Source organism: Mobula hypostoma, chromosome 3, assembly GCF_963921235.1.
Source record: "Mobula hypostoma chromosome 3, sMobHyp1.1, whole genome shotgun sequence".
In the NCBI taxonomy this organism is placed as follows: domain Eukaryota; kingdom Metazoa; phylum Chordata; class Chondrichthyes; order Myliobatiformes; family Myliobatidae; genus Mobula; species Mobula hypostoma.
In genome coordinates this window covers 18,664,849-18,689,627 of record NC_086099.1, presented here as the reverse complement: position 1 = coordinate 18,689,627, position 24,779 = coordinate 18,664,849, and the positions used below count along the sequence as shown (strand labels likewise).

General features: G+C 40.0%; 1 protein-coding gene across 3 annotated transcripts in view; it reads left to right on the top strand.

Annotated features, from left to right (window-relative positions):
• The window catches only part of zfr (zinc finger RNA binding protein), a 67,891-nt gene that overhangs the window by 41,231 nt on the left and 1,881 nt on the right, over window positions 1–24,779 (top strand). The window contains exons 11-20 of one of the 3 annotated variants that reach the window (XM_063042738.1): window positions 1,320–1,439; window positions 1,519–1,664; window positions 2,708–2,846; window positions 3,227–3,429; window positions 3,959–4,124; window positions 5,994–6,135; window positions 9,230–9,327; window positions 10,177–10,272; window positions 18,291–18,402; window positions 22,673–22,770. In XM_063042738.1, coding sequence (XP_062898808.1) covers window positions 1,320–1,439; window positions 1,519–1,664; window positions 2,708–2,846; window positions 3,227–3,429; window positions 3,959–4,124; window positions 5,994–6,135; window positions 9,230–9,327; window positions 10,177–10,272; window positions 18,291–18,402; window positions 22,673–22,770 — 1,320 coding nt within the window. Of the gene's footprint in view, window positions 1–1,319; window positions 1,440–1,518; window positions 1,665–2,707; window positions 2,847–3,226; window positions 3,430–3,955; window positions 4,125–5,993; window positions 6,136–9,229; window positions 9,328–10,176; window positions 10,273–18,290; window positions 18,403–22,672; window positions 22,771–24,779 lie in introns of those variants that run through there. The other 2 variants (XM_063042737.1, XR_010017338.1) reach the window with 2 other exon arrangements.

Genomic DNA, 24,779 nt, shown 5'->3' with positions numbered 1-24,779 from the left:
AACTACTATGCAGTGCCAATGGGTTTGAGACCGCTTGGCGAAGGAAGCCATTGAGATAAAACTAGAGGAAAAGAATTTTAACATAGATGAAGGTCTCACTCTAAGTAAGAACTAGAATTCAATTGTAAACATGAAAACCTGATTGGATGAGGACTAACCAATCAGGAGGGACGGATGACGGGGGGTATAAATACCACTGAATTTGATAACCCCAGGCATCATCCCTGATGAAGAATTTGCATTGAAATGTCGAGAAGAGTTTATACATATACACCGGGAAAGCAGTAGATCCTTATTTGTTCCTTGGGTGTTGAGAAATTTGATGGCACTGGGTATTCCTGAATCGTTGGATGAGATTCTTCAGGACTTTGTGAAAGGATATAGTTTCTTATTTTTAGAAAGGACTCCAAATGTGACCCAGCTTATTTTCAGAGTTTTCAGAAACCAGCTTATCTGATTGAATTTCCAAACCAAATGTATAATTTGAATTTCCAAACCAAAAGTATAAATTGTGAACTCTGTTAGTTTTGAAATTGGAAGATGAGCCCATAGTGATGTTTCCTAAGAACCGAACTGGACAGAGATCTGACCATTTGCTGAAGATATTGATCTTAGTTTATTTGGTTTTTGTATTTCAAAAATGAAAAAAGGTCATTTATTTTAATACCATGAAGACAAAATTTCTATCTCATTCAGAGAAGGTACTGTCCTCAGTTCTGTTCTTGGGTTTTAAATGAACCTTGTGATTCTCTGTATATTTAATGGGATTCCATTTCCCACTGTCTTTAAACGTTTTGTAATATTTCTTTACATTCTCCCTTTACTATGATGCATAGATAAACTTAAAAAAAAAGTTCTTTCGCTAGGAGAGTAATTGGTTTTTAGCTTATTGTCGGCAATAAATGTGATTTATTGAATCAAAACCTATGCCTGTGTCAAAATATTTGGATTTGAGTTGCAGACATTTAAGATGCAGGTTATCGCTTCATCCATTGCCAGCCAAAAACAAATATTGATCAGCGGCTTTGTAGGTCACTATTTTTACTTTCGAGTTTTATTTCTTGGATTTCCTTTCCAATATCAGCTATATTTTGAAACTATTAGAACACCAGTAAATATCAGAATATTCTTATATGCCTAGCAATTGCTTTCTTAGTATGGATTGTACCCTGGTCATCCAAATACTGCTGGTGTATTTAGACATGATGTGCTGTAGTGAGCAGAAACTTGGACTTTCCTTTAACTACATTATAGCTTATCAGGAAAAATCCATAATTTTTCTCATGAATTAATTTTTAACATTTTTCTTCTCTTGTAAGGTTCGAAATGATGAAGGAAAAGTGATTCGCTTTCATTGTAAGTTATGTGAGTGTAGTTTTAATGACCCAAATGCAAAGGAAATGCATTTAAAAGGAAGAAGACACAGGCTGCAGTATAAGGTAAGCTTTGCATTGATTAAATGATTAACTGACAAGATATCTCACAGAGTCTGAAATATTTATCCTTTTCTCAAACAAGAAAAAAGTAAATCCTGAATTGCAAGTAGAAGTAAAGCCAAGTATTAGAGCAAGAAAAATTCAAGAAGAAAAAATGAGAAAACAAATGCAGAAGGAAGAATACTGGAGGCGGCGGGAGGAAGAAGAACGCTGGAGAATGGAAATGAGGTAATCAAAAAAGTCGTCTTTATTTTAAGATACTTATCCATAACCCCGAATCCTGGTCTTTGTATGTCAAAGTTCTGAGGAATTTTTATGTATTCCCCCACACCTGCAATTTTAGCTTTTTCCTTTGTTATTTTCTGTCTATCCCTTTGCCCCTTTTTTCTCTTTCACACATGAAGAAGCATATCTGCAAAATGAATGAATGTATTTTTTTTTTTAAAAAATCAACTTTGGAAATATTCATCAACTTGCTAGATTTTGCTAAAAACTACTCCTGGTTTGATAATGATATTCTGGATCTGTTGTGCTCCCCAGACTGGCCAGGATGCTGATTCTTAGTTACTTTTTCAGTAAACGCTCAGTTTTCATCCAAAGTCGTGAATAAACATAGAACAGTACATGCTGTTAGGTCCATGATATCTTGCCGACCTTTTAACCTACTCTAAGATCAGTCTTATCATTTACTTCCTGCATAGCCGTCCATATTTCTACCATCAATACATCTAAGAGTCTCTTTAATGTTCCTAATGTATCTGCCTCTACTAACATCCCTGGTGCCAGGTTCCATTTATATATTTAATTTCATTTTAAAGATACAGCGCGGAGTTCAGCCCAGCAGCCCCCAACAAACCCAATTAACCCTCATGCATTCCATGGGGAGGGTGTACAGAAAGATGCTCCTTACAGAGGACTGTGGAATTGAATTCTGAACTCCAGAACCCCACAAGTTGTAATAGTATCTTACTAACCACCCTACTGCCATGGGTCCCAGTCACCCACAACTGTGTTTTTAAAAGAACTTTCCTCTGACACCCCCCCCCCACCCACAGACGTTCCTCCAATCACCTTAAAAATTACTTTAAATTACTTTTAAAAGCTCTCCTATTACATGTATGGTCTTTTTATTGCATTTTTTTTTAAAAAAGGAGATCCTGAAGTGAAATTAGTTTATTTTAGATATTTCGATCAGCTGAGGTCAGAAATGCTGACCGTCAGTTGGACCTTTCAAATGGGTGACAAATGTGCCTGCTTTCTGTGTTATTCAGGCGGTATGAGGAGGACATTTACTGGAGGAGGATGGAAGAAGAGCACCATTACTGGGATGACCGCCGCAGAATGGCTGATGGATATCCACCAGGCCTCCTTGGTGTTCGACCCGGAATGATGCAGCCCCAGGGGCCAGTGGTATATTGTTTTTTAATAATTTAATATTCCTTTGATAAACAAGTCTGAGAAGAAAAAATACTTCTGACCTTCTCCTATTTTAATAAATGGAGACGCCTAGGACCAGAAGGCACAGCCTCAGAATAGAAAGAAAATTTAATCCCTGCAACTATATCTTGCAATTTGTAACTGATGAAAGATTTGCAGATTTGGCTTTTCCTTTTGTACAATAGTTGTAAGAGTAAGATTGGTTTGGATAAAAGTTGTCATTTGCATACTTCAGAAGGAATAATTCGCAGCAAATAAAATCTTGCTGCAAGCAATGCTCCTTTCAGCTTTATTATATTATAATTTGCAGAGGACATGCATGATTTTGGTGTCAATTATATATCTTTACTTAGCCTCCTAGGCGTCCAGATTCATCAGATGATCGCTATGTTATGACAAAACATGCTGCTATCTACCCAACTGAAGAGGAGTTGCAGGCCGTTCAGAAGATAGTTTCACATACTGAACGTGCTCTTAAACTTGTGTCTGACTACATAACAGAGCAAGATAAACCAAAGAACAAAGAGGAAGATAAGAAAGATGTCGTCAAAGATAGGTATGGTATTTAATGCTTGCAGTTTCTGATATGTGCAGTTCTGTGATAAATTTTGTGATGAGTTAAAATTATTTACATAGAATATATTTTATCTAAAGGCCTAGATAAAGTGTGGAGATGTTTTCTATAGTCAGGCAGTCTGTGACCAGGGGGTCCCTGAAGAAGATGGCAGAACATCGATTATATTCGATACCTCTACCCAGCTGGAAGCTTGAGAAAGGTTTATAAGCCTATTAATGTTTGCTGAAAATCCGTCCCTGATTTGTAATCAAGTGATTCATAAAACAACTGGAAAACATGAGGAATGAGGATTGTGGTTTCATCTTAAAACCTACATTGTTTTTTTTATTAGAAGCCTTTGATTGAAAGAATTGAGAACTAATTGCTACAGGGCCACTTTGCGAAGCAACTAGGTGGAAGGAGTCAATTGTATTTACGGCCATTTGATAATTAACTCTTGCTAATTGATAAGTCACATTAAAGAAGTTACTTCTTTCTTTTCTCTCTGCTACCCCACTTGCTACAGAAGAGATGATAACCAGAGAGCTTTGAAGGGTGTTATGCGAGTTGGTGTACTTGCTAAAGGGTTGCTGTTACGTGGGGACAAAAATGTGGACCTTGTGCTGCTCTGTGCTGAAAAACCGACTGGAGCACTGCTGAATCGCATTGCAGATAACCTGCCAAAACAGCTTGCGGTATGGTACATTTAGTCCTACAACACAAATCTGAATTTCTATTGCTTTTAAAAAAAACTTCATTGTAACTTTTCACATAAAAGTTGCTGGTGAACGCAGCAGGCCAGGCAGCATCTCTAGGAAGAGGTGCAGTCGACGTTTCAGGCCGAGACCCTTCGTCAGGACGAAGTCTAGTCCTGACGAAGGGTCTCGGCCTGAAACGTCGACTGCACCTCTTCCTAGAGATGCTGCCTGGCCTGCTGCGTTCACCAGCAACTTTTATGTGTGTTGCTTGAATTTCCAGCATCTGCAGAATTCCTGTTGTAACTTTTCATACTGCTTTAATGTTCCTTTTTGCTTTTGGCAATCAACTTCATCCTACAAGTAGGAATGTTGAGCAGTATAAGGTCGAGTTCACAGTGTTCTGAAGGGAGAGGGTGGCAGCCAGACCTCTTGCTTAAATATTGGTGCCAGCAATATAGCTAGGAAAAAGGATGAGGTCCTGGAGAGGGAATATAGGGAGCTGGGAACGTAGCTAAAAAGCAGGACCTTGAGGGTAGTAATCTGGTTTGTTGCTTTTGCCATGTGCTAGTGAGGGTAAAAAGGATGATATGGCAGACAACTATGTGGCTGAAGAATTGGTGCAAGGGGTAGGAATGTATTCTGGGATCACTACTCTGTGATTTTATAAATAACTTGGATGAGAAAGTGGGTGGGTGGGTTAATAAATTTGCAGATGACACGCAGGTTGGTGGCATTGTGTACAGTGTAGGAGGTTGTTGGTTACAAGGTCGTAGCTTACAACGGGACATTGATAGGATGCAGCGATGAACTGGGAAGCGGCAGATGGAGTTCAATACACTTGAATAGGCTGAAGGTGAATTAGATTAATGGCAGAATTCTTAGTAGTGTGGAGGAACAGAGGAATTTTGGGGTCCACATCATAGATCTCTCAAAGTTGACAGGGTGCTTAAGAAAGTGTATTGTGTGTTGGCCTTTATGAGTTGCAGAATTGAGTTTAAGAACCACAAGGAAGTTTAATAGAATTGCAGCTCTATTGAAACTCTGGTTAGACCACACTTAAAACATTGTGTTCAGTCTGGTCATCTCGTTATAGGAATTACGTGGAAGATTTACCAGGGTGCTGCCTAAATTACAGAGCATGTCTTTTGAAGTTAAGTTGAATGGGCTAGGTCTTTTTGGAGCAAAAGAGAATGAGAGGTGACTTGATAGTGTTGTTGAAGATGATAAGGGGCACAAACAGGCTGATAGCCAGTGTTTTTTCTCTTGGGGTAGCAGTGGGTAATACAAAAGGGCGTACTTTTAAAGTGATAGAAGGAAAGCTGGAAGTCAGAGGTAGTTACTTTTACAGAGTGCTAAGTGTATGGAATATGGTGGTGGTGGAGGCAGATACTTTAGAGACATTAACAGACTCTTGGGCATGTGGAGGAAATAAAAAGGCTATGTGGGAGAGAAGAGTTAGATTGAAATTAGAGTAGGTTAAGAGATCGGTACACCGTTGTGGGCTAAAGAACAATATAGCTCTGTACAGGCTCGTTTTTAAAATGTAACTGAGGCTAATATCTCTTGCAGCTGAGATATTCTGAAGGCTAATTTTCAACTCTATTTAGAATGTGTTACGCCAACATAAGTTATTCACTTTTTAAATGTTTTTTAAAATAAGGGACATTTTTAAAATAAAACATTTCAAATGCTATAAATAAGGAACAAATTCCTGGGATGCAGAATCCCTTGGCATCTGTAAAGAGAACGTTACCTAACATTTACTTTAAATGTGGTGGTTGTATTTTCTAGCAATCTTCTGTTTTTGTTTTGATGTTTCCCTGTTTGTTTGTATAACATTGCTTTTATTTGAAAAAATGATGATAGGTGACCACTCCTGAGAAATATGAAGTGAAGTGCTCCGTTCCTGACTCGGCCATATTCATTACATCAAACATGGAACCAAAAATGCAAGTCACCATCACACTTACATCACCGGTCATTAGAGAGGAGAACATGGGAGTTGGAGGTTGGAAGTCTAAGATTCTTTACCTGTCTACTTATCTCTTTCGTTAACTTTCTGCTATCATATGCCAATGGGCCCTAAGAGTTACTCTATGACACTTTTCCATTCATAAGTGATTTGAAAGAAAACGATGTTCAAAGCATGGTAGTGTCTGTAGAATGTGGTCACCTATATGGTAGCAAAGGAAAGTGTTGTAGAACTTGCTATTCTGTGGTCCCTTGGTATTCAACGTATAGCTCCTCTGAGTACAAGTTGAACCTGTATTAAGAATATTTTTGTACTGTAATTTATAAGTATGCTGGTCTTTATATTTTTACACATTATTTATCTTCAAGGAAATGCTTATGGCAGAACAGGGCTCTTAAATTCAATTTTGTCCTTTCAAAATTTTGAGATGTCTAAAATTTATTATCCGATAGAATTGAAATTAGGATCTGGATAATTGGTTAATTGTCTTTGTTCGCCCTATTGTTTTGAGTTACATTCAATAAACTTTCAAACAGATTTTTTCCTTTTATGCAGAAACTTTAATAAGAGTGGATGTAGTACATTAAATATTAATTTGGAGTAAAGACCTTTAAAATCCAGACATCCACATCTACATTATTTGACTATGAACTTCTAGGCAAATTAGTGGTATCATTTTTTTCGAACTGCTGCTTCAGGAGCAGCACAAAATTCTTTTTTTTAATTGAATTTTAGAGCCCTGGTGATTTAAAATTATGGATTTCATTTGGGTTCTTGGAATCTCTTGGTGGAGTTACTAAACTACTAATGAAGGCTTTGTGAGAGGAATCTCTGATGGATGAGGGACGGGGTATAATGAAAAAATCTTTGTTAGATTGCACCCGTTTACTGAGTCTGCGTGTTCTGCTCCTGTTGACTCTGCAATAACTTGTGTTGGGATGTAGATTTCCTGCAAGATGGTTGTTTTTATCTATCCATAGCTCATGGATTCAGTCCAAAGCCTTCTAGCATCAACAGCAAGAGTGGAATCCTCTCAGGGGCTGCTGACACGTCATCGGAAGGATTTTTGACCAAGGTTTTTGTAAGAGCTTAGCCACACCTGCCACACAGTTGTTGGATGGACTGGGGCCACTCCAGCCTTGCTTACATATAAAATGTATCCAGAGATCGAACAATGCCACTTAATGTTGATATCAGATATTTCTGTTTGTAAATGGCTTTCATGATGCTGCCTTCTGGAAAATTACATTTAATTGAGGCTGTAATTTAAGAATTCAATTTCAACCCATTATATACTTGCCAAATAAAAGCATCCAAATTTAGTTTTAGGGTTATTTTGTTTACAATCAAATTCCTGGTATGTCATGCCAGGATATTGCATGCTGCCAGATATGTGGTATCGGTCTATCTCTTAAGTATTTCTTGCAGAATTCCATTTCCTTTCTTGCTTTCTTTGACCTGGTTTAATGCCGCTGACATAAAAGTAAATATTTTCTATGAATCTTTAGCAGGGCCACAAAAATTCATTTGTTTTTACTGGTCCAGTAATCATAAGTCCTTTGCTCTGGTCGAATACTTGATTGTAATGTCTATAATTGAGAATACAATTCTTCTTGCCGAAGAAAATGGCAATGAACTGATTTGAACATAACAGGTTTGCCCTCAAAAACAGATTAAGTACACATGTATCACAAGGGCCAAGTTCATTTCAAGCTAGCATAATAGCTTCCAAGCTTGAAGGGTCCATAATTACCGATAAAAGAAAAATGCTGCAAAACCAAAATATAAAACATAAGCTGCAGGTCAGGCAGCATTAGAGGGAAACGATTCATACATTTGTCAGTGACCCGTCATCTGTAATTATTAGTGCAGATTTTCCTTAATTCAATGTCCAGTGACTTTTTTGTTTAAATTATTTGTCTATTAGTGACTTTAATACCATGCGTGTCCTTTCTGCAATGAAAGCTTATAAAAGCTAAATCTAACAGCCAAAGATTGACATTATTAATTTGGAGATTAGTGTGTTTTTAGGAAAACATTTAAATATGATGAACGTGTTTCCTATCCAAATTGCGTAAAAGCCAAGCAAACTTACTGATCTTGCTGTCTCTAGGTACACTAATTAGAATTTAGTACTTTTCTCACATTTGTAGCAAAGCTGCAAAATAATTATTTTTGAATCTGGGACCACAAGTCCTAAAGATAATTGGCCTGAAAATTTAAATGTTGGCTTGGTAGTTCCCTTACTTTATTAGTATTTACACAACATTCCATACAAGAAAGTGTCTGCATAATCCATGGTATTGACTGTACTTTTTAAATAAATGTTGGAAATGCTCAAACTACTCAAGTATCAAGTATCACTCAAGCAGCTGTTGATATTATCAGTCCATGACTTTTCATTAAATCCTCAAAGATTAAACAGATTTTATTTTTCGCTTTTCAAATGCAATTTTTTTGGAGTAATTTCAGTGATTTTTAAAAAAAATAGTGTAAACGTGTTGCAAGGGTTAACCTTTTCTTCTGCTTTGTGCATTCTGTAGTTATTGGATACTTTTAAATAACTCATTAAGGCAAATAGTTTGCCAAATACCACTTTGTAACATGGCAATGAACAATAGCCCAGTTTCGCCAGAACATTTCTGTAGCTTACCTTAAAGTCATTCCCAACAAAGTCATGAACATGAAATACAGTGAACTAGCTAAACTATACACCTTGTCAATTGACCAACTCTGGTATATAAGATTCTTTTATTGTTAATTCTATACATGGATTTCTGGAGGCCCTTCTATTACATGTTCTGAATTGGCTGGTGAAGTGTGGCTACTAGTCCTCCGTGTATTTTTAGGGAAAACTAATATTCTGAGCAGTATCATTCTTTTTGTATATACCAGGACATTCGTGAATGTGTCATTATTCATCATGCTACTTGAGATGTCAAAAGCTCAAGTACAGTGAAACGTTTAATTGGAAGTTATTGGATATTTCAAAAGGTTATATTGATAATTCCCTCGTGTATTGTAAATTTTTAGTAGAATGTGTGGCAGTATGGCTATGTTTCTGAAATGTCATGCCTACCTGGTCAAACACCCATTCCTCACTGCACTTTGCCAATTCGATCCATTTTAGATGTAACCTCGGTTATGGTGAAAGACCCACCGGACGTCTTGGACAGGCAAAAATGCCTTGACGCTCTGGCTGCTCTCCGCCACGCTAAGTGGTTCCAGGTTCGGAACATCATTTTACTTACTTACTTGTAGCCTTATGAGAGATGATTGAGTTTGACTTTTCCATGAAAATGAGCTGTTACATTAGTAAACCTAATATTCCCAAGGCTGCCTACATTGATCGTGCCTTTGCCTAGGAAAGTGACCAGGAAAAATACTATTTTTCCCCCCCCATTGTTTAAAACTTTAAATTCAGCTTTGACTATTTTTTTTCTGGTCATTGCCTGTAGCATGAGGCATCCTTGTGTCGCTTTTTGTAATGTTTGCACATCAGTATTGTGTTGTAATTGTTCCATAAGGCTGCAGTTTAACTAGCTTTTAAAAGGGTATCTGTAATGCTTTTTTGCTCAGCTTTCTTCACCTGCTTCATTTATAATTTGTAAGATTTAAAGTTTATGTTGGAGAGCGGGAGACAGAAGTTGCTCAAGCTTACTGCGACTTTGCAGCGTGGCAAACGTGCAGTAAGAAAAGGCAGCCTACTCTGTGTTCCGTGATTTATATTTTCCTTTTAACATGTGCAATAATGTACTTTCCATGGATAAAACTTGTATTCTTTTAAAAATGTCATAGAGGAAGAACGTGGGGGAGAGGAAGTTCTCAAGAGGCCAGGAAGATGAGCTAGGCCAGCTTCTTCCTGTATCTGCTGTGTACTTTGACCCCCATTTCTTCCACAGAAGAATTCTGCTGTGAACAGAAGGCTCATGAGTAAAGTGCTGGATATGTTTTCTTTAAATCCATCATCTTTACAAGCTTTTGTTTCAAAACAGCAGTGTTTTCCCCCATTACTTAGTCTCTAGCCTTGAGACTTACTGACGTCCATGTGATTTCAGATTTTTGTTTCTGCTCCAGGCTAGAGCCAATGGTTTGCAATCCTGTGTAATTATTATTCGCATCCTACGTGACCTCTGCCAGCGGATGCCAACATGGGGAGTTTTGCCAAGCTGGGTGAGTGTATCCTCTTTTTGATTGTAACAGTTATTTAAGAAAATCTTGCTTTAACTTTGTCAGTATATACAATAATATTCTAATTACATGAATTGCATTTTTTTATGATAAGAATTGGCCACAAAATAGTTGGCAAAAGTAGCATAACTACATTTGTTACTGTTATCCTACTGCAATGACATCTTTAAAATACTGGAGATTTATGCTCCAGAACTATCCATGCCAATGCACTTCAATGGCTTCTAACAAACAGTCTGGAAGTTCTTCCAGGAATGTCCCGAAAAAAAGAAAGTAGGATAAATCCAGTCTGGTTAATTACTATTTTGTCCTCAGCCTGCTAGACTTGGTGGAGTCTAGGACTGGAGGGCACAGCCTCAGAATAGAAGGACATCTCTTTGGAGCAGAGATGAGGAGGAATTTATTTAGCCAGAGGGCAGTGAATCTGTGAAATTCATTGCCACAGATGGTTGTGGAGGCCAAGTCATTGAGTGTTGGTAGGTTCTTGATTAGTGTGGACATCAAAAGGCTACGGGGAAGATAGGAGAATGGGGTTGAGAGGGAAAATAAGTCAACCCATCCTTGACGTTTCACTTTATGATCGTGGAGTCATAGTTACAAGAAAGAAACAGGCCCTTGGCCCATCTAGTCCATGACAAGCTGTCATTCTGCCTCGTCCCCTCAAACTAGCTGGACCATAGCCCTTCATACCCTCCCCCCCCCATACCTGTAATTATCCAAACTTCTCTTAATTGTTGCAATCAAACGTACATCCACCACTTCCTCTCACAGCTTGTTCCACACTCTCACCATCCTCTGAATGAAAAAGTTCCCCCTTGGGTTCCCCTAAAATATTTCACCTTTTGCCTTTAACCTCTGACCTGTAGTTCTGGTCTCACTAAACCTTAGTGGAAAAAGTCTGCTTGTATCTGCAGCCTCTATACCTCTCATAATTTTATATACTTCTATCAAATTTCCCATCATTCTCCTAGGATCCAGGGAATAAAGTTGTAACCTATTCAACCACTATTCCCTCCAAGCTGTGCAGGTGCAGGACTGCACAGTAACTGAAATGCTCCCATGTACATAGCTTTTGTTGTCGCAAAGCTGGAATTTTCTTTTATATGATAGTATAATTTTGAAATTGTGCTGACACAATTTTGAAATCTGTTAATGTAGTTGTGCAATGCCTTGCAATTAATTATGGTAATGAATATAGCCATATTTTTAATAATATATGTACCACAACCTTTGTTTTGAAACATTTTAGAGCTTCAATGTATTTACATTGTCAGGGTTTCAAGTTGCAACACTGTTTCAAATTGTAATAGTAAGTACAAAAAGGAAGTCAGTAACTCATTGTTAATAAACTGCTAGCCCGTTGAACACCACTGCTTATTAAAGTGCCGCGCAGTTTTCAGGCTGTTTATAATAACTTTTAAAAATTTCTGCTCGGAACAATGATCTGTGCAGCTGTTTTATAATAAAAAAAAATTTAGAGTGAATATTTTATTCAATCTGTCTCTATAGCTCAGTTCCTCAAGTCCTACCAGCATCCCTGTAGATTTTCTCTGTGCTCTTTCAATCTTATTGATATCCTTCCTGTAGGTGGATGATCAAAACTGCACACAACACTCCATATTTGGCCTCAACAACATCTTGTGCGGCTTCAAAATAACATCCCAACTCCTGTCCTCAATAGTCTGATATATAATGGCCAATTTGTTGGCTCTCTGTACACCCTTATCTACCTGTGATGCCACTTTCCAGGAATTTTGGATCTGTATTCTTAGATCCATCTGTTCTATCACAACTTCTCAGTACACTATTGTTGACTGTGTTTGTCCTATCCTTGTTTGTCCTCCCAAAGTGCCGCACCTTACATTTATCTGCATTAAATTCCACCTGCCAATTTTCAGCCCGTTTTTTTTCAGGTGGTCTAGATCCCGCTGCAGGCATTGATGGTCTTCCTCACAGTCCACTACTCCCTTAATCTTGGTGTCAACTGGATTTTATCATGTTAGATCCTGACGACGACCATTCTCTGCTGATCAGGAAATTAAATCAGCAACTGAAATAATGCACTTATCTCAAACCTTGGTTTGTTCTTATTTTCCAAATATTTTTCAGCTGAGGTACAAGAAGTATTATCTATATACTACTAAAACTCTCATGCTCTGTCTGTTTGTCTGTTTGTGACCTCCAATTAGCGTAAACGGTGCATTAGAGCGGCACCTTTTAGCGCATTTTAATTTGATTGAGCGAACTTACAGAATGCAGGCAAAGTTCAGGGCTACGTATTCGTATAAAATTACTTACTCGCCAAAAATCAACAGGCTGCCTTTCACCCAAGACCCGATCAGCCATCATGGAAGTTGGGACACCACAGCCCGACGCTTGCGCACGGCCAGCCTCAGCAGCTTGGAGGCTTTGGTGTTACTGCTTCCTATCTTCTATCAAGCATTAGGGTAAAATTATATGGATAGCCTAATTATGCCGTGTGGAAAGAGAAGGGGGACGTTATGGTCAAGAGATGACGCCAAACATCGTTGGGAAGCGGCAAGGAGAGGGAGAGAACAACCATCGGGTGAGGCCAAGGCCGCACGACTCCAGGATCAAAGAGTCAGAACGAAAAAGATGAGAGAAGACGAGACAGAGGAGGACAGGCATGCATGTCTCCAAAATGACAACAATAGGCACAGACTGAGGAGAGAACAAGAATCTGATCAGGCCAGGGCCACACAACTTCAGGATCAGAGAGAAAGAACAAATAGTAGAAGAGATGAAGAGACGAAGGATGAAAGGGTTGCGCGTCTCCAGAATGACAAAAACAGGCAGAGAAGGAGGAGAGAGGAAGAGACAGGAGAAAAGGAAAGATCAACTCGAATATGCGGCACAGAGTATTGTGAGAGTTGCTGAAGATGACAATGGCCGCTTTCGATGACAATACCTCGACAGAGAAAGAAAAAGGCAAATTGCACAACTCGCATGCCGTCACATTTCTGCTGATGTTGGTTCGATGACCAGAGTATGCCCTCACTGTCGTGCCTTCCTATTCACTAGAGAAACCGCACAATTCTGCTGTATGAAGGGACAGGTCAGGATAGGCAATTTGCAGCCTCTACCTAATGAACTCCTCAATTTGTACAGCAATGATGAACCTATTGCAAATAATTTCAGGAAGAACATCAGACAATACAATTGCCTCTTCCAAATGACATCCTTCGGTGCCAAAGAAGTCATTCCAACTAGGAATGGATGGAATCCTTTTGTGATTATTCAAGGCCAAATCCATTATTACATCGGACATTTAATTTGAGACCCACCCCAGCAAGCCCAATTCGTTCAAATTTAATCATGGATATTTAATGCTCATTCTGGTCACATATTTGTCTTGCTATGCATCTTTCTTCTTTAATAAGTTGAGTTTTTCATCTTTAATTTCCAAATCAGAGATAGCAATAGCATTCAGGAAAATTTTATGTTAATTTTGGTCACCTCAGACTGCACTACCCTTCTCTCAAAGGGTGCTCCAACGGGTCACCCCGTTGTCTAGTGTTGTAATATTCTTATGCTCACGCCACCTGTCACATCCAGGGCAAAGCAGCCTATTTGATTAATACCATAAATGATCATTGTATCATTAGTTCAGAATACATTGCAGTTACTCTCCTAGGGTACTTTAGTGTTTGCCAAACCCACAACTTTCAGCAAAAATCAAGTCAAGAGTGGCAGTAGCACAAGATCACCACCCTTCCTGCTTCCCTTGTAAATCTTCCTCCATTTTAACTTGGAAAAATCTTATCAGACCGTGAATGTTAGAACTAAATATCGGAACCCCTTATCCAATATGCAATTTGCAGTTATATAAGGAAAATTAATCTGTTTATGCAGTTAACTAGTGTTTAATTATGACAATAGAGATTCAAGTACATCCACATTTTTGACTCGCATGTGAAATATCAGAACCCCTTATCCAACACTGCTCATGGAGTAACTTCACAAGAAGGTCTTCACTTATTCTTGGAAACAGCTCTCCATTTCTACCTTCTGAAGGAATTTAGAACCAGACAATAAATTTTTCTCTGGCAGTGATACTCACATTTTTTAATTAACTTTTTATTAACTAACCTTTTTCCAAAGGTGACAATCAGATATATAAAGTGCTGTTTATTGTAACTGCTCTAACACTGTGTGCACCCTGGTGTAAGCTTGCTCTTAGTTAGGCTACAGCCAGAATTAGTTTTGTTCAGTATGATGGAGCAAATTGCATACTTTGTAAAGAAATCCTGCTTTCAGCTTGCTGAGGAAAGATATCTAAACCATTGTCGGTATAAAATCAGGCTTATTATCGTTGACATGTTGTGAAATTTGTTTTGCAGCAGTACATTTGAATGCATATAAAGTTGCTATAGGTTACAGTAAGACATGTAAAAGTGCATTGGAGAGCAAAATAATGAGGTGGTCTCCATGGACCGTTCAGAAATCTGATGGTGGAGGGGACGAAGCTACTGCTGAAGTTTGATGTGTGTCTTCAGGCTCCTGTACTTTCTTCTTAATGCTGGTAATGGGAAGAGGGCACGTCCTGAATGGTGAGCGCCCTTAATGATGGGTATTGCTTTATTGAGACGTCACCTCTTGAAGATGTCCTTGACAGTGGGGAGTGTCTTGCCCATGAAGGAGCTGGCTGAGTCTAACATCCTCTGCACCTTTCTTCAATCCTGTGCTTTGGAGCCTGCATACCAGGTTGTGATGCAACCAGTCAGAATGCTCTCCACTGTACATCTGTAGAAATGTGTTAGTCTTTTGGTGACGTATCAAATCTCCCTCCGAATAAAGTATAGCTGCTAGTTTTCCTTCTTTATAGTTACAATAATAGGATGAGCCCAGGGATTGATCCTCTGATCCCTAGGGACTTGAAGCTGCTTTCCCTTTCCAATTCTGACTCCTCGTTGTGGACTACTGTGTGTTCTTCCTATTTTCCTTTCCTGATGTTGACAATGAATTCCTCTTTCTTACTGACAATGAGTGCTAAATTGTTGTTGTGATGCTGTTCAACCAGCCCATTTATATCACTCTTGTATGCCACCTTGTTACCACCTGAGATTCTGCCAACAGCAATTGTCATTGGCAAATTTATAGATGGCGTTTGAGTTGTTACTGGCCCTGCAGTATGGAGGGAGTAAAGCAGTGAGCTTAGCACGTGCCTTCGAGATGCACCGGTGTTGATTATCAGCAAGAAGGTGCTGGTATTTCCCGTTCACACTGACCGTGGTCTCCTGATGAGGTCAAGCATCCAGTTGCAGAGGGAGATGCAGATAATTAGTCTTGAGGGGATGATGGTGTTGAATGCTAACAGCAATCTGATGTAGTTTGTGAGATTGCATTCACTGTCAACCTGTTATGGCAGTAGGCAAATTGCTGTGACTCCTTATGCGGGAGTTTATTCTAGCCGAGACCAACCTCTCAGAGTAGTTCATGTGAGTGCTGCCAGGTGGAAGTCATTGAGCAGCTCACCCTGCTCTTAGGCTCAGATAAAATTAACGCTCGTCTGACGCAGGTGGAAACCTCCGACTGCAGCAATAAGAGGAACAGGGATGAGTAATTCCTTCAGCTGGATGGTAGTGAATCTGGAATTCATTGTCACAGATGGGTGTGGATGCCAAATCACTAGATATATTTAAAGTGAAGGTTGATCAGTTCTTGATTAGTAAAGGGTCAAAGGTTACTGACAGAAGGCAGGAGAATGAGGTTGAGAAGGATAATAAATCAGCCATAATAGAATGGTGGAGCAGACTTGATGGGCCAGATGGCCTGATTCTGCTCCTCTGTCTTATGGTCTTAATACAGAGGAGAAATATTTATTTAAAAAATCCCACCCATCTTCTGCTTTATACAGAGGTGGTGCTACTGAGTGCTAATGGGATCTATTCTTTTCCCCAGCTACCCTTTATTCTTAATAAAGTTATCTCCTGTCCATAATTCACAAACAGAACATCCTGTTAGGCCCATTGTTTCTGCTTGCTCTTGCTCCACCTAACTTTATCTCCTCGTATCTTGGCTCCATCCTATCTCCCCACACTCACCGTGCCTTCTCCAGTGCCCCTTCCTATGTGCCTCATTTTCACCGGAATGCCCAATCCTGTTACTCTTCCATTGTCCATCGGTAAGGCCTTGGGCCTTTGTTTCTTCCTAAAAATAAAATGGATCCAACTAGTTCCCCTCCTGCTTACAGCTCAGCAGAACGTGTTCTTGCTCTAAACAGCTTCTCTCTAATTCCTCCCACTTCTTACAAGTCAGAAAGTGTAGCCATGGGTACTTGCATGGGCCCTAGTTATGCCTTTTTTTATTATTGGCTATGTGGAGTAGTCTCTTGTTCCAAATTCTGCTCTGGCATCATTCCCAACTCTATCTCCACTAAATCAATAATCGCATTGGCGCTATTCTTCCCCCCCCCCCCACCCCAACTGGGCCCTCACCAGCATCTGCTCTTATTTTCCATACTTTTTACTCTCACCCAGCCTTCTGCCTTCCTTCAAACAAACAGGCACGGAGTTTCTCTGGTCTCTGTCTTTCGCACACCATTCTACATATCCAGTGCATCATTTCTCAGTTTCTGCTGGCTACAACATGATCCGCTGTTGGCTGCATCTTTCCCTCCCCAGCCTTTGCTGCTTTCTGCAGGGATCATTCTCTCTGTGACTCGCTGATTGACCCATCCCTCTACCTCCTCAGGCACTTTCCATGCAACTGGATCAGGGTTCAGTTCCTGTTGCTGCCTGTAAGGACTTCGTACATTCTCCGTATGACTCCATGTGTTCCTCTGTATGCTGTGGTTTCCTTCCACATTCCCAAGACGTTACAGGGTAGGGTTAGTGAGTTGTGGGCATGTTATGTTGATGTCTGAAACGTGGTGACACTCGGCTGTCCCCAGCACATCTCCTACTGTGTAGGTCATTGATGCAAACAATACATTTCACTGTATGCTTTGATGTACATGTGACAAATAGAGCCAGTCTTCAAATCTTTAACCATAGGAGCTGAAATATCAGTCCCTACATCTCCCTCACCACCATCCAAAGACATAAGCAGCCCTTCCAGATGAGACAGTGATTAACATGTACTACTTCTAACCTTGTTACTGCATTCAGTGATCTTGATGTGACCTTCTCTACATGAGACCAGGTGACTGCTTTGTTGAATACTTGCACTTTATCTAACTTGGCCACCTGTAGCTACTGCTTGCCAGCCATTTTAATCCCCTCCCCATTCCCACATGAACTTGTCTGATACAGCTTACTCCGATATAGGGGTTAGGGTAAATGCAAGATAGAGGAACAGCACCTTATATTTCCACTTGGGTAGTCCACAACCCAACTGCATGAGCTTTGAAGTCTCCAATTTAGGGTCACCTGTTATGCCTGTCCCTTTTCTTTCTCCTGAGCTGCTTAGTTCCTCCTACATGCACTAGTACCACACCCCACTCAGCCCCTGCTCACCCTTTTTCTTTCCCTCCTCTACTTATTCCATCTGCCCATCTCACCTCCTTTATTCTATGCTTCACTTTCCTATCAGATTCCATTATCGACTGGCTTTTGCCTTCACCTATCACCTCCCAGAGTTCGTCATAACTTCCACTCCTGCTTACCTGGGTCCACCTATCACTTGCCACCTCTTGCTCCATCCCTTCCCTCCACCTTTTTATGTTGCCTATCTCCTCTATTGTATCTATTTCAGTCTAGATCCCATTTTCCACTGAAAATGCTGCCTGATCTACTTGGGTTCTTGCAACAGTTTTTTGCTCTCAATTCCCGCATCTGCAGTCTTATCTGTTTCCTTGCAAAATACTTGTTTTTGCCCACTCTTTGAGTCTTTAGTCTGTCCTTTCTCATTCTGTTTCAAGCTCTCTGTGCCTTTTCTGTATCTTTACCTCCTTTTGAATGATACCAGTTACTGAAAGAATATGAATGAATTAATTTGTTTTGGAATATTCTCCATTGACCTTTGTGTAATTTACTTAGGCCATGGAGTTGCTGGTGGAAAAAGTGATCAGCAGTGCCTCTGGACCACTCAGTCCTGGTGACGCCATGAGGAGAGTTTTCGAATGTGTTTCATCTGGAATACTCTTACCAGGTGAGTTCCATGTGTGGTCATCTTCTATAAACCTAAAATGTTGGCTACTGTTACTGGATCTGAAGAAAAACACTTGTTCTTTTATCTGAGCATACTAATAATTTGAGCAATCCACCTTACTGTCCTTGCACACCTATTCAATCTTAGCTGCATTTAAAAAAAATGTTCCAGGATGCCAGATTTCAGGATACAAAAAGTTCCAGATTTCAGGATACTAATAATAAGTTGTTATCATTGTTCAACGTATTGCTAGTTGCCACACTACATTTTTCTAAGTCTTACATTGACATAAGAACGTAAGTAGGAGCAGGAGTAGGCCATCTGGCCTGTCGAGCCTGCTCCGTCATTCGATAAGATCGTGGCTGATCTGACCATGGATTCATCTCCACCTACCTCCTTTCCCCCAAACCCTGTAATTACCCTGCTATGCAAAAATCTATCCAAGCTGGTCTTAAATGCATTTACTGAGGTAGCTTCCACTGCTTCATTGGGCAGAGAATTCCACAGATTCACCACTCTCTGGGAAAAGCAGCTCCTCCTCATCTCCGTCCTAAATGTACTCTCCCGAATCTTGAGGGTGTGTCCCCTAGTTCTAGTCTCACCTACCAGTGGAAACAACTTCCCTGCCTCTATTTTATCAATCCCTTTCGTAATTTTGTATGTTTCTGTAAGATCTCTCATTCTTCTGAATTCCAGTGAGTACAGTCCCAGGTGATGTAATCTGTCCTCATAATCTAACCCCCTCATCTCTGGAATCAACCTGGTGAACCAGCACCTCTCCATCTCCAAAGCTCATATCCTTTCTCAAGTAAGGAGACCAGCACTGCCTGCAGTACTCGAGATACAGCCTCACCAGTACCCTGTACAGTTACAGCATAACCTCCCTGCTCTTAAATTCAGTCTCTCTGGCAATGAAGGCCAATGTTCCATTTGCCTTCTTGATAGCCTGCTGGACCTGCTAACCATCCTTTTGTGATTCTTGCACAAGCACTCCTAAGTTGCTCTGCACAGCAGCATGCTGCAATTTTTTTGCTATTAAAATGATTTGCTCTTTCATTTTCCTTTCCAAAGTGGATGACCTCGCATTTACCAACATTGTATTCCATCTGCCGGACCCTTACCCACTCACTTAACCTATCTATATCTCGTCTGCAGACTCTCCGTATCTTCTGCACAATTTGCTTTTCCACTCAGTTTAGTATCATCAGCAAACTTGGATACACTATGCTCGGTCCCCTCTTCCAAGTCGTTAAGTGTACTGTGAACAATTGCGTGTTCCGCACCGACCCCTGCAGCAAACCACTCAACACTGATTGCCAACCAGAGTAACACCCACGTATTCCAACTCTCTGCTTTCTATTATTTAACCATGTCTTGATCCATGCTAGTACATCACCCCCAACTCTATGTATCCTTATGGCTAAGTCTTTTATGGGGCACCTTATTGGATGCCCCTCTGGAAATCCAAGTAAATAACGTCCATCTGTTCCCCTCTATGAAAACAATGATAAAGAACCGTTTTGAAGGTTGAATAATTCCAAGTAACGTGGTTTTAATTTAATGTTTATCTGCAATTTCTTGCCTGACTGGCCACCCTAAAAGTTAGCTACTTTCACTATCTGTGCTGTGGCTTCACACTGTACCATCTCAAAGTTCAAGGTAAATTTATTATCAAAGTAACTGTACTACCCTGAGGTTCCTTTTCTTGTGGGCATTCACAGTAAATGTAAGAAACAGAATAGAATCAATGAAAGACCGTGCCTAACTGGACGGACAGACAACCATTGTACAAATACAAAAAGAAAATAAACAAATAAATAATGAGATGAAGAGTCCCTGAAAGTGAGTCCATAGGGTGGGAACAGTTCAGTGATGAGATGAGTGAAGTTATCCCCCTCTAGTTCAAGAGTCGGGTGGTTGAGACGTGATAACTGTTCCTGAACCTGGTGGTGAGGGTCTCGAGGCTCCTGTACCGCCTCCCTGATGGCAGCAGTGAGAAGAGAGCACGGTCTGGGTGGTATGGGTCTCGATGATGGATACTGCTTTCTGGCAACAGCAGTCTGTGTGGATGTACTTGACGGTGGGTGGGGCTTTTCTGGTGATGGATTGGGTCCTCACTGAGCATATCTACAAGGAGCGCTGTCACAGGAAAGCAGCATCTATCATGGAGGACCCTCACTTCCCAGGCTATGCTCTCTTCTCTCTGGAAGAAGGTACAGAACCGTTAGCTTACTCGCCCCAACGCCAAACTAATTGCACAAACTACGGGCTCACTTTCAAGGACTACAACTCATGTTCTCAGTATTACATATTTATTAATTATGTTTCTATTTTCTTTTTGTATTTGCACCATTGGTCTTTTGCACATTGATTGTCCATCTTTGTGTAGCTTTTAGAAAGTAGAAGAGTACAGCAGAGCAACAAGCCCACACATTTCTGCCAAACCAGCTGAAAAGCAAATCAAAATCACCCAAACACTAAACCCTCCTACCCACTCCATGTCCATATCCATCCTTCCTTCCTTCCTTACATCCACGTGTCTATCCAAACATCTTTTAAAAACATCTATTTGCCGCTACCACCATACCAGGCAGTGCATTCCAGGCATCCATAACTCTGAGTAAAAAAACTTGCCCGTCACATCTACCCCTTCTCAGCTTCAATGCATGCCCTCTGGCGTTAGACATTACAACCCTGGGAGATGCTCTCTGTCCACTCTATCTGTGTCTCTCAAAATCTTGTAAACCTCTATGATCTCCCCATAGTCTTCGTGCCAGAAAAAAAAACAACCCAAGCTTATCCAGTCTCATGTCCTCTAAACCAAGCAGCATCCTGGTAAATCTCTTCTGCCTCCTCTCCAAAGCCTCATCATCATTCCTATAATGGGGCAACCAACATTGTATGCAATACTGTAGATGTTGCCTAACCAGAGTTTTATAAAGTTGCAAATTAACTTTCCGACTTTTGAAAGCAATGCCTCGACTAATAAAAGCTAATCCTTTCCTAAGCCTTATTAATCACCCTATCAACCTGATTATACTGTATTTCTTTTAATTTACTGTGAATGCTCACAATAAAATTAATCTCAGGGTTCTATATGGTGACATACATACTTTGGTTATAAATTTACTTTCAACTTTAGAATTATGAGTTCTGCAAAAAAATTTGCCTGATAATGTTAGTTGGCCTTTTATTCATAGTCAACAATAGATCAGGACATGATCAAGGGAAAGAATCTCTGCTTATCAAAATCATTTTTTCAGTGATGTGACATCTGTGACAAAGTTGGCATTTATTAACCATTCCTAATTGCTCCTAGGTGGCTTCCTAGCACAGCGATGTTCAACTGCATGAATGTTTCTGATGTTGATGATGGCCAGTCCAGGCTAGCTAAAAATTATAGGTCTCCTTCCCTTAAGCTATTTGTGAAACAATTTGTTTTTGTTTTCAGCAATTTTTAGTTTTATTGTAACTTTAGTTTATTACCCATTTAAATTCCCTCAATCGTACTGAACCATTGGACTAGTGTATTAATAATGATGGTGTTGTACCTTCTAGTGTGCAACTTTATAGATGGGCTGAGGGGCCTCTTTCTTTGGTGTAATTTGGGCCATAGGTTTAATAGGTCCAAAGTGTACTGTACTTTCATGTTATTCATTCATATTCTTGTGTTTGAGGAGACTATTTGGCTATTTTGAACCTATGTCTGCTCTGGGCATTCTCAACTTTCTCCCATCTATTTCCTTGCAATCTGCATATTCCCTAATTGGCCATGTCTTTGAGATGTGGGAGGGAACTGGAATCCCTTCACGTGAACAGTATCTGAAGTCAGGTTTGAATCTGAGTCATTAGAGCTGTGAGACAGTATATCTAACTGCTAGGCTCTATGCTTTTGCTAACATTAAATTGGTATTTTTGCACTTGGCAGAAAAAAGATCCAGAAATAAATCTGTGTAAGCAGTACCGTTTACTTCTGCTGGCTTCCATATAGGCTTTCCCAATATTTCAGCATTGATGTGAACTTTGGGGAGATGTGACTTCAGGCAATAGCCAAAATTTGTTCAGGAGTAAGTGGAAATGATTAGCTGATGACACGTGGAATTGGTATGAGTTGTAGTTTGTGAAGCTGGGGAACAGAAGATCATGCTTCCTTGCGGCAAGCTAGTTTTGGTTCAGCTTTGGTATCTTGCAAAACGAAGAAACTGCAGTAATGTTTGAGAATAAGTCCTAAATGCTGTGAAATAGCTATTTTCCTTAACTTTGTTTTCAGGTGGTCCTGGTCTCTATGATCCTTGTGAAAAGAATCCTACCGATACATTGAATTCAGTGACGGCACAGCAACGGGAAGATATAACAACTAGTGCACAGGTATGACTCTCAGCATGAAAGACCAGCTATAAAAGTCCATCTTAATTATTGTAGTGGTCTGTCCTGATGGTGCATTGCTAGAATAAACTATTCTGAATTTTTGTAGTTAGCTACTGATGCTAATTACTTCCATAATTATATTTTGTTCCCTATTTGGTATTAGATTGGTTTCCATGCCTCATCCCTACTCTCCCATTTGTGTAGACTCTGTTAAGACTACATGCTAGTCATCCATGTTCAATATCGTAATTCTCCATTTGCCTCATGATCTATAAGCATTTGCAAATTTTCCTTATTGTGACAAATTCGCCTCTAATTAGTTTGTATGTTGCACATGGGTTTTCTCCGGGTGCTCCTGTTTCCTCCCTCTGTTCAAAGATGTCCTGGTTTGTAGGTTAATTGGTCATTGTAAATTGTCCTGTGATAAGGCTAGGGTTAAGTAGGAAGTTCTTGGCAATATGGCTTGTATCTCTAAATAATAAATAAATACAGTTTTAGTGTCTCTGGATTCAGATGTTGCCACTACCAGTCATATTTAACATATTTAACAATTTAAAGTGACTAGATTTTACTCATATCCTCTTTTTTTAAAAAAAAAGTATGCTTTCTATTCAGATTGTGGAAATTAAGTGAATGAAATTGAAATAGAATAGAAGAAAAATCCCAAGGGTTTCCTGTGATAATTGGAAACATAGAAACATGGAAAACCTACAGCACAATACAGGCCCTTCGGCCCACAGAGTTGTGCCGAACATGTCCTTACCTTAGAAATTACTAGGCTTACCTATAGCCCTCTATTTTACTAAGCTCCAAATTAGTAAATTGAAACTGTGGTACTGTCAATTACTCCCGTGATTAGAGATGGTGCAAATTACCTTGCATTTGAAATGCTATTACCTTGTATTTGGGAAGGTGGGTGGTAGGAGTGTGGAATGGATAGTGCAACAAAGAAATACATTCATTCATTTTCTTCTGTGTCTACAAATTGACTTTGGCCCACCCTGTTAGCTCTGCCAGAACCATTTGTTCCTATTTTTCAGTGCATGTTTCGGAGCAGAAAATGGTGCATAGATTCTAGTTCCATGCCTTTTCCAAACAGCAAAAGAATCAGTGTGGCCGGCAGTTGGAACTGTGCATTCCTTGTCATAGGTGAAACAAGACTAATGCATGGTCTTGCTGCAGCTCCAAGGGGCGATGAACTTTGAAAGCAGCAATGATTAAGGAATATTTCTTTTTGCAGATGGTAAAAGGGGTCGTTTTCCTAGTGAGCAGCAGGAAGCTATCCGTTGTAGCTTAATTATTTATACTCCTTCTAGAGCGGCAGCTCAATAACAGGCCCTTCCAACCCAACAAGCCCACTCCTCCCTGTTACACATGTGTGACCAATTAACCTTCTAACCTGTACATCTCTGAACAGTGGGAGGAAGCCCACGTGGTTATGGGGAGAATGTACAAAGTTTGTTCAGATGGTGGTGGGAACTGAACCCTTGTCACTATATATAGCTTCATGCTAACTGTTATGCTATACTGTGACGCCCTAACTGACAAAAATTTGGTATAATTTGGATAAGGAGAATGCACAATCGGAATCATGGGAATAACCCCAACTTTTTTCAGTGCACTAAGATTTCTTTGCCTCACCCCCTTCCGCACTTTTCTTCCTGCAAGAGTGGCAGGTTGGAGTTGTAGGCCCCACCTCTGCAAGTTCAGTTCTCCAGCAGGCAGGTAGCATTAGCAGACCGTCAGAGCAGGAAATGTTTGTTGGTTCAACCTAAAGATGGCTTCTAGGTTTTCAACCATCATGGATCAGAGATTAGTTGGCAGACATCTGGAGTAAAAGTTGAAAGCGAAGGTCTTCAGCTTGCTGGGCACATTGAACATAGAACAGCTCAGGTCCAGGCCCTTCATCCCACAATGTTGTGATGAAGCAATTAAATTAGTAATGGAATGGCTAACTAAACGAATCCCTTCTACCTACACAATGTCCCTATTCTATTTTCCTTACATTC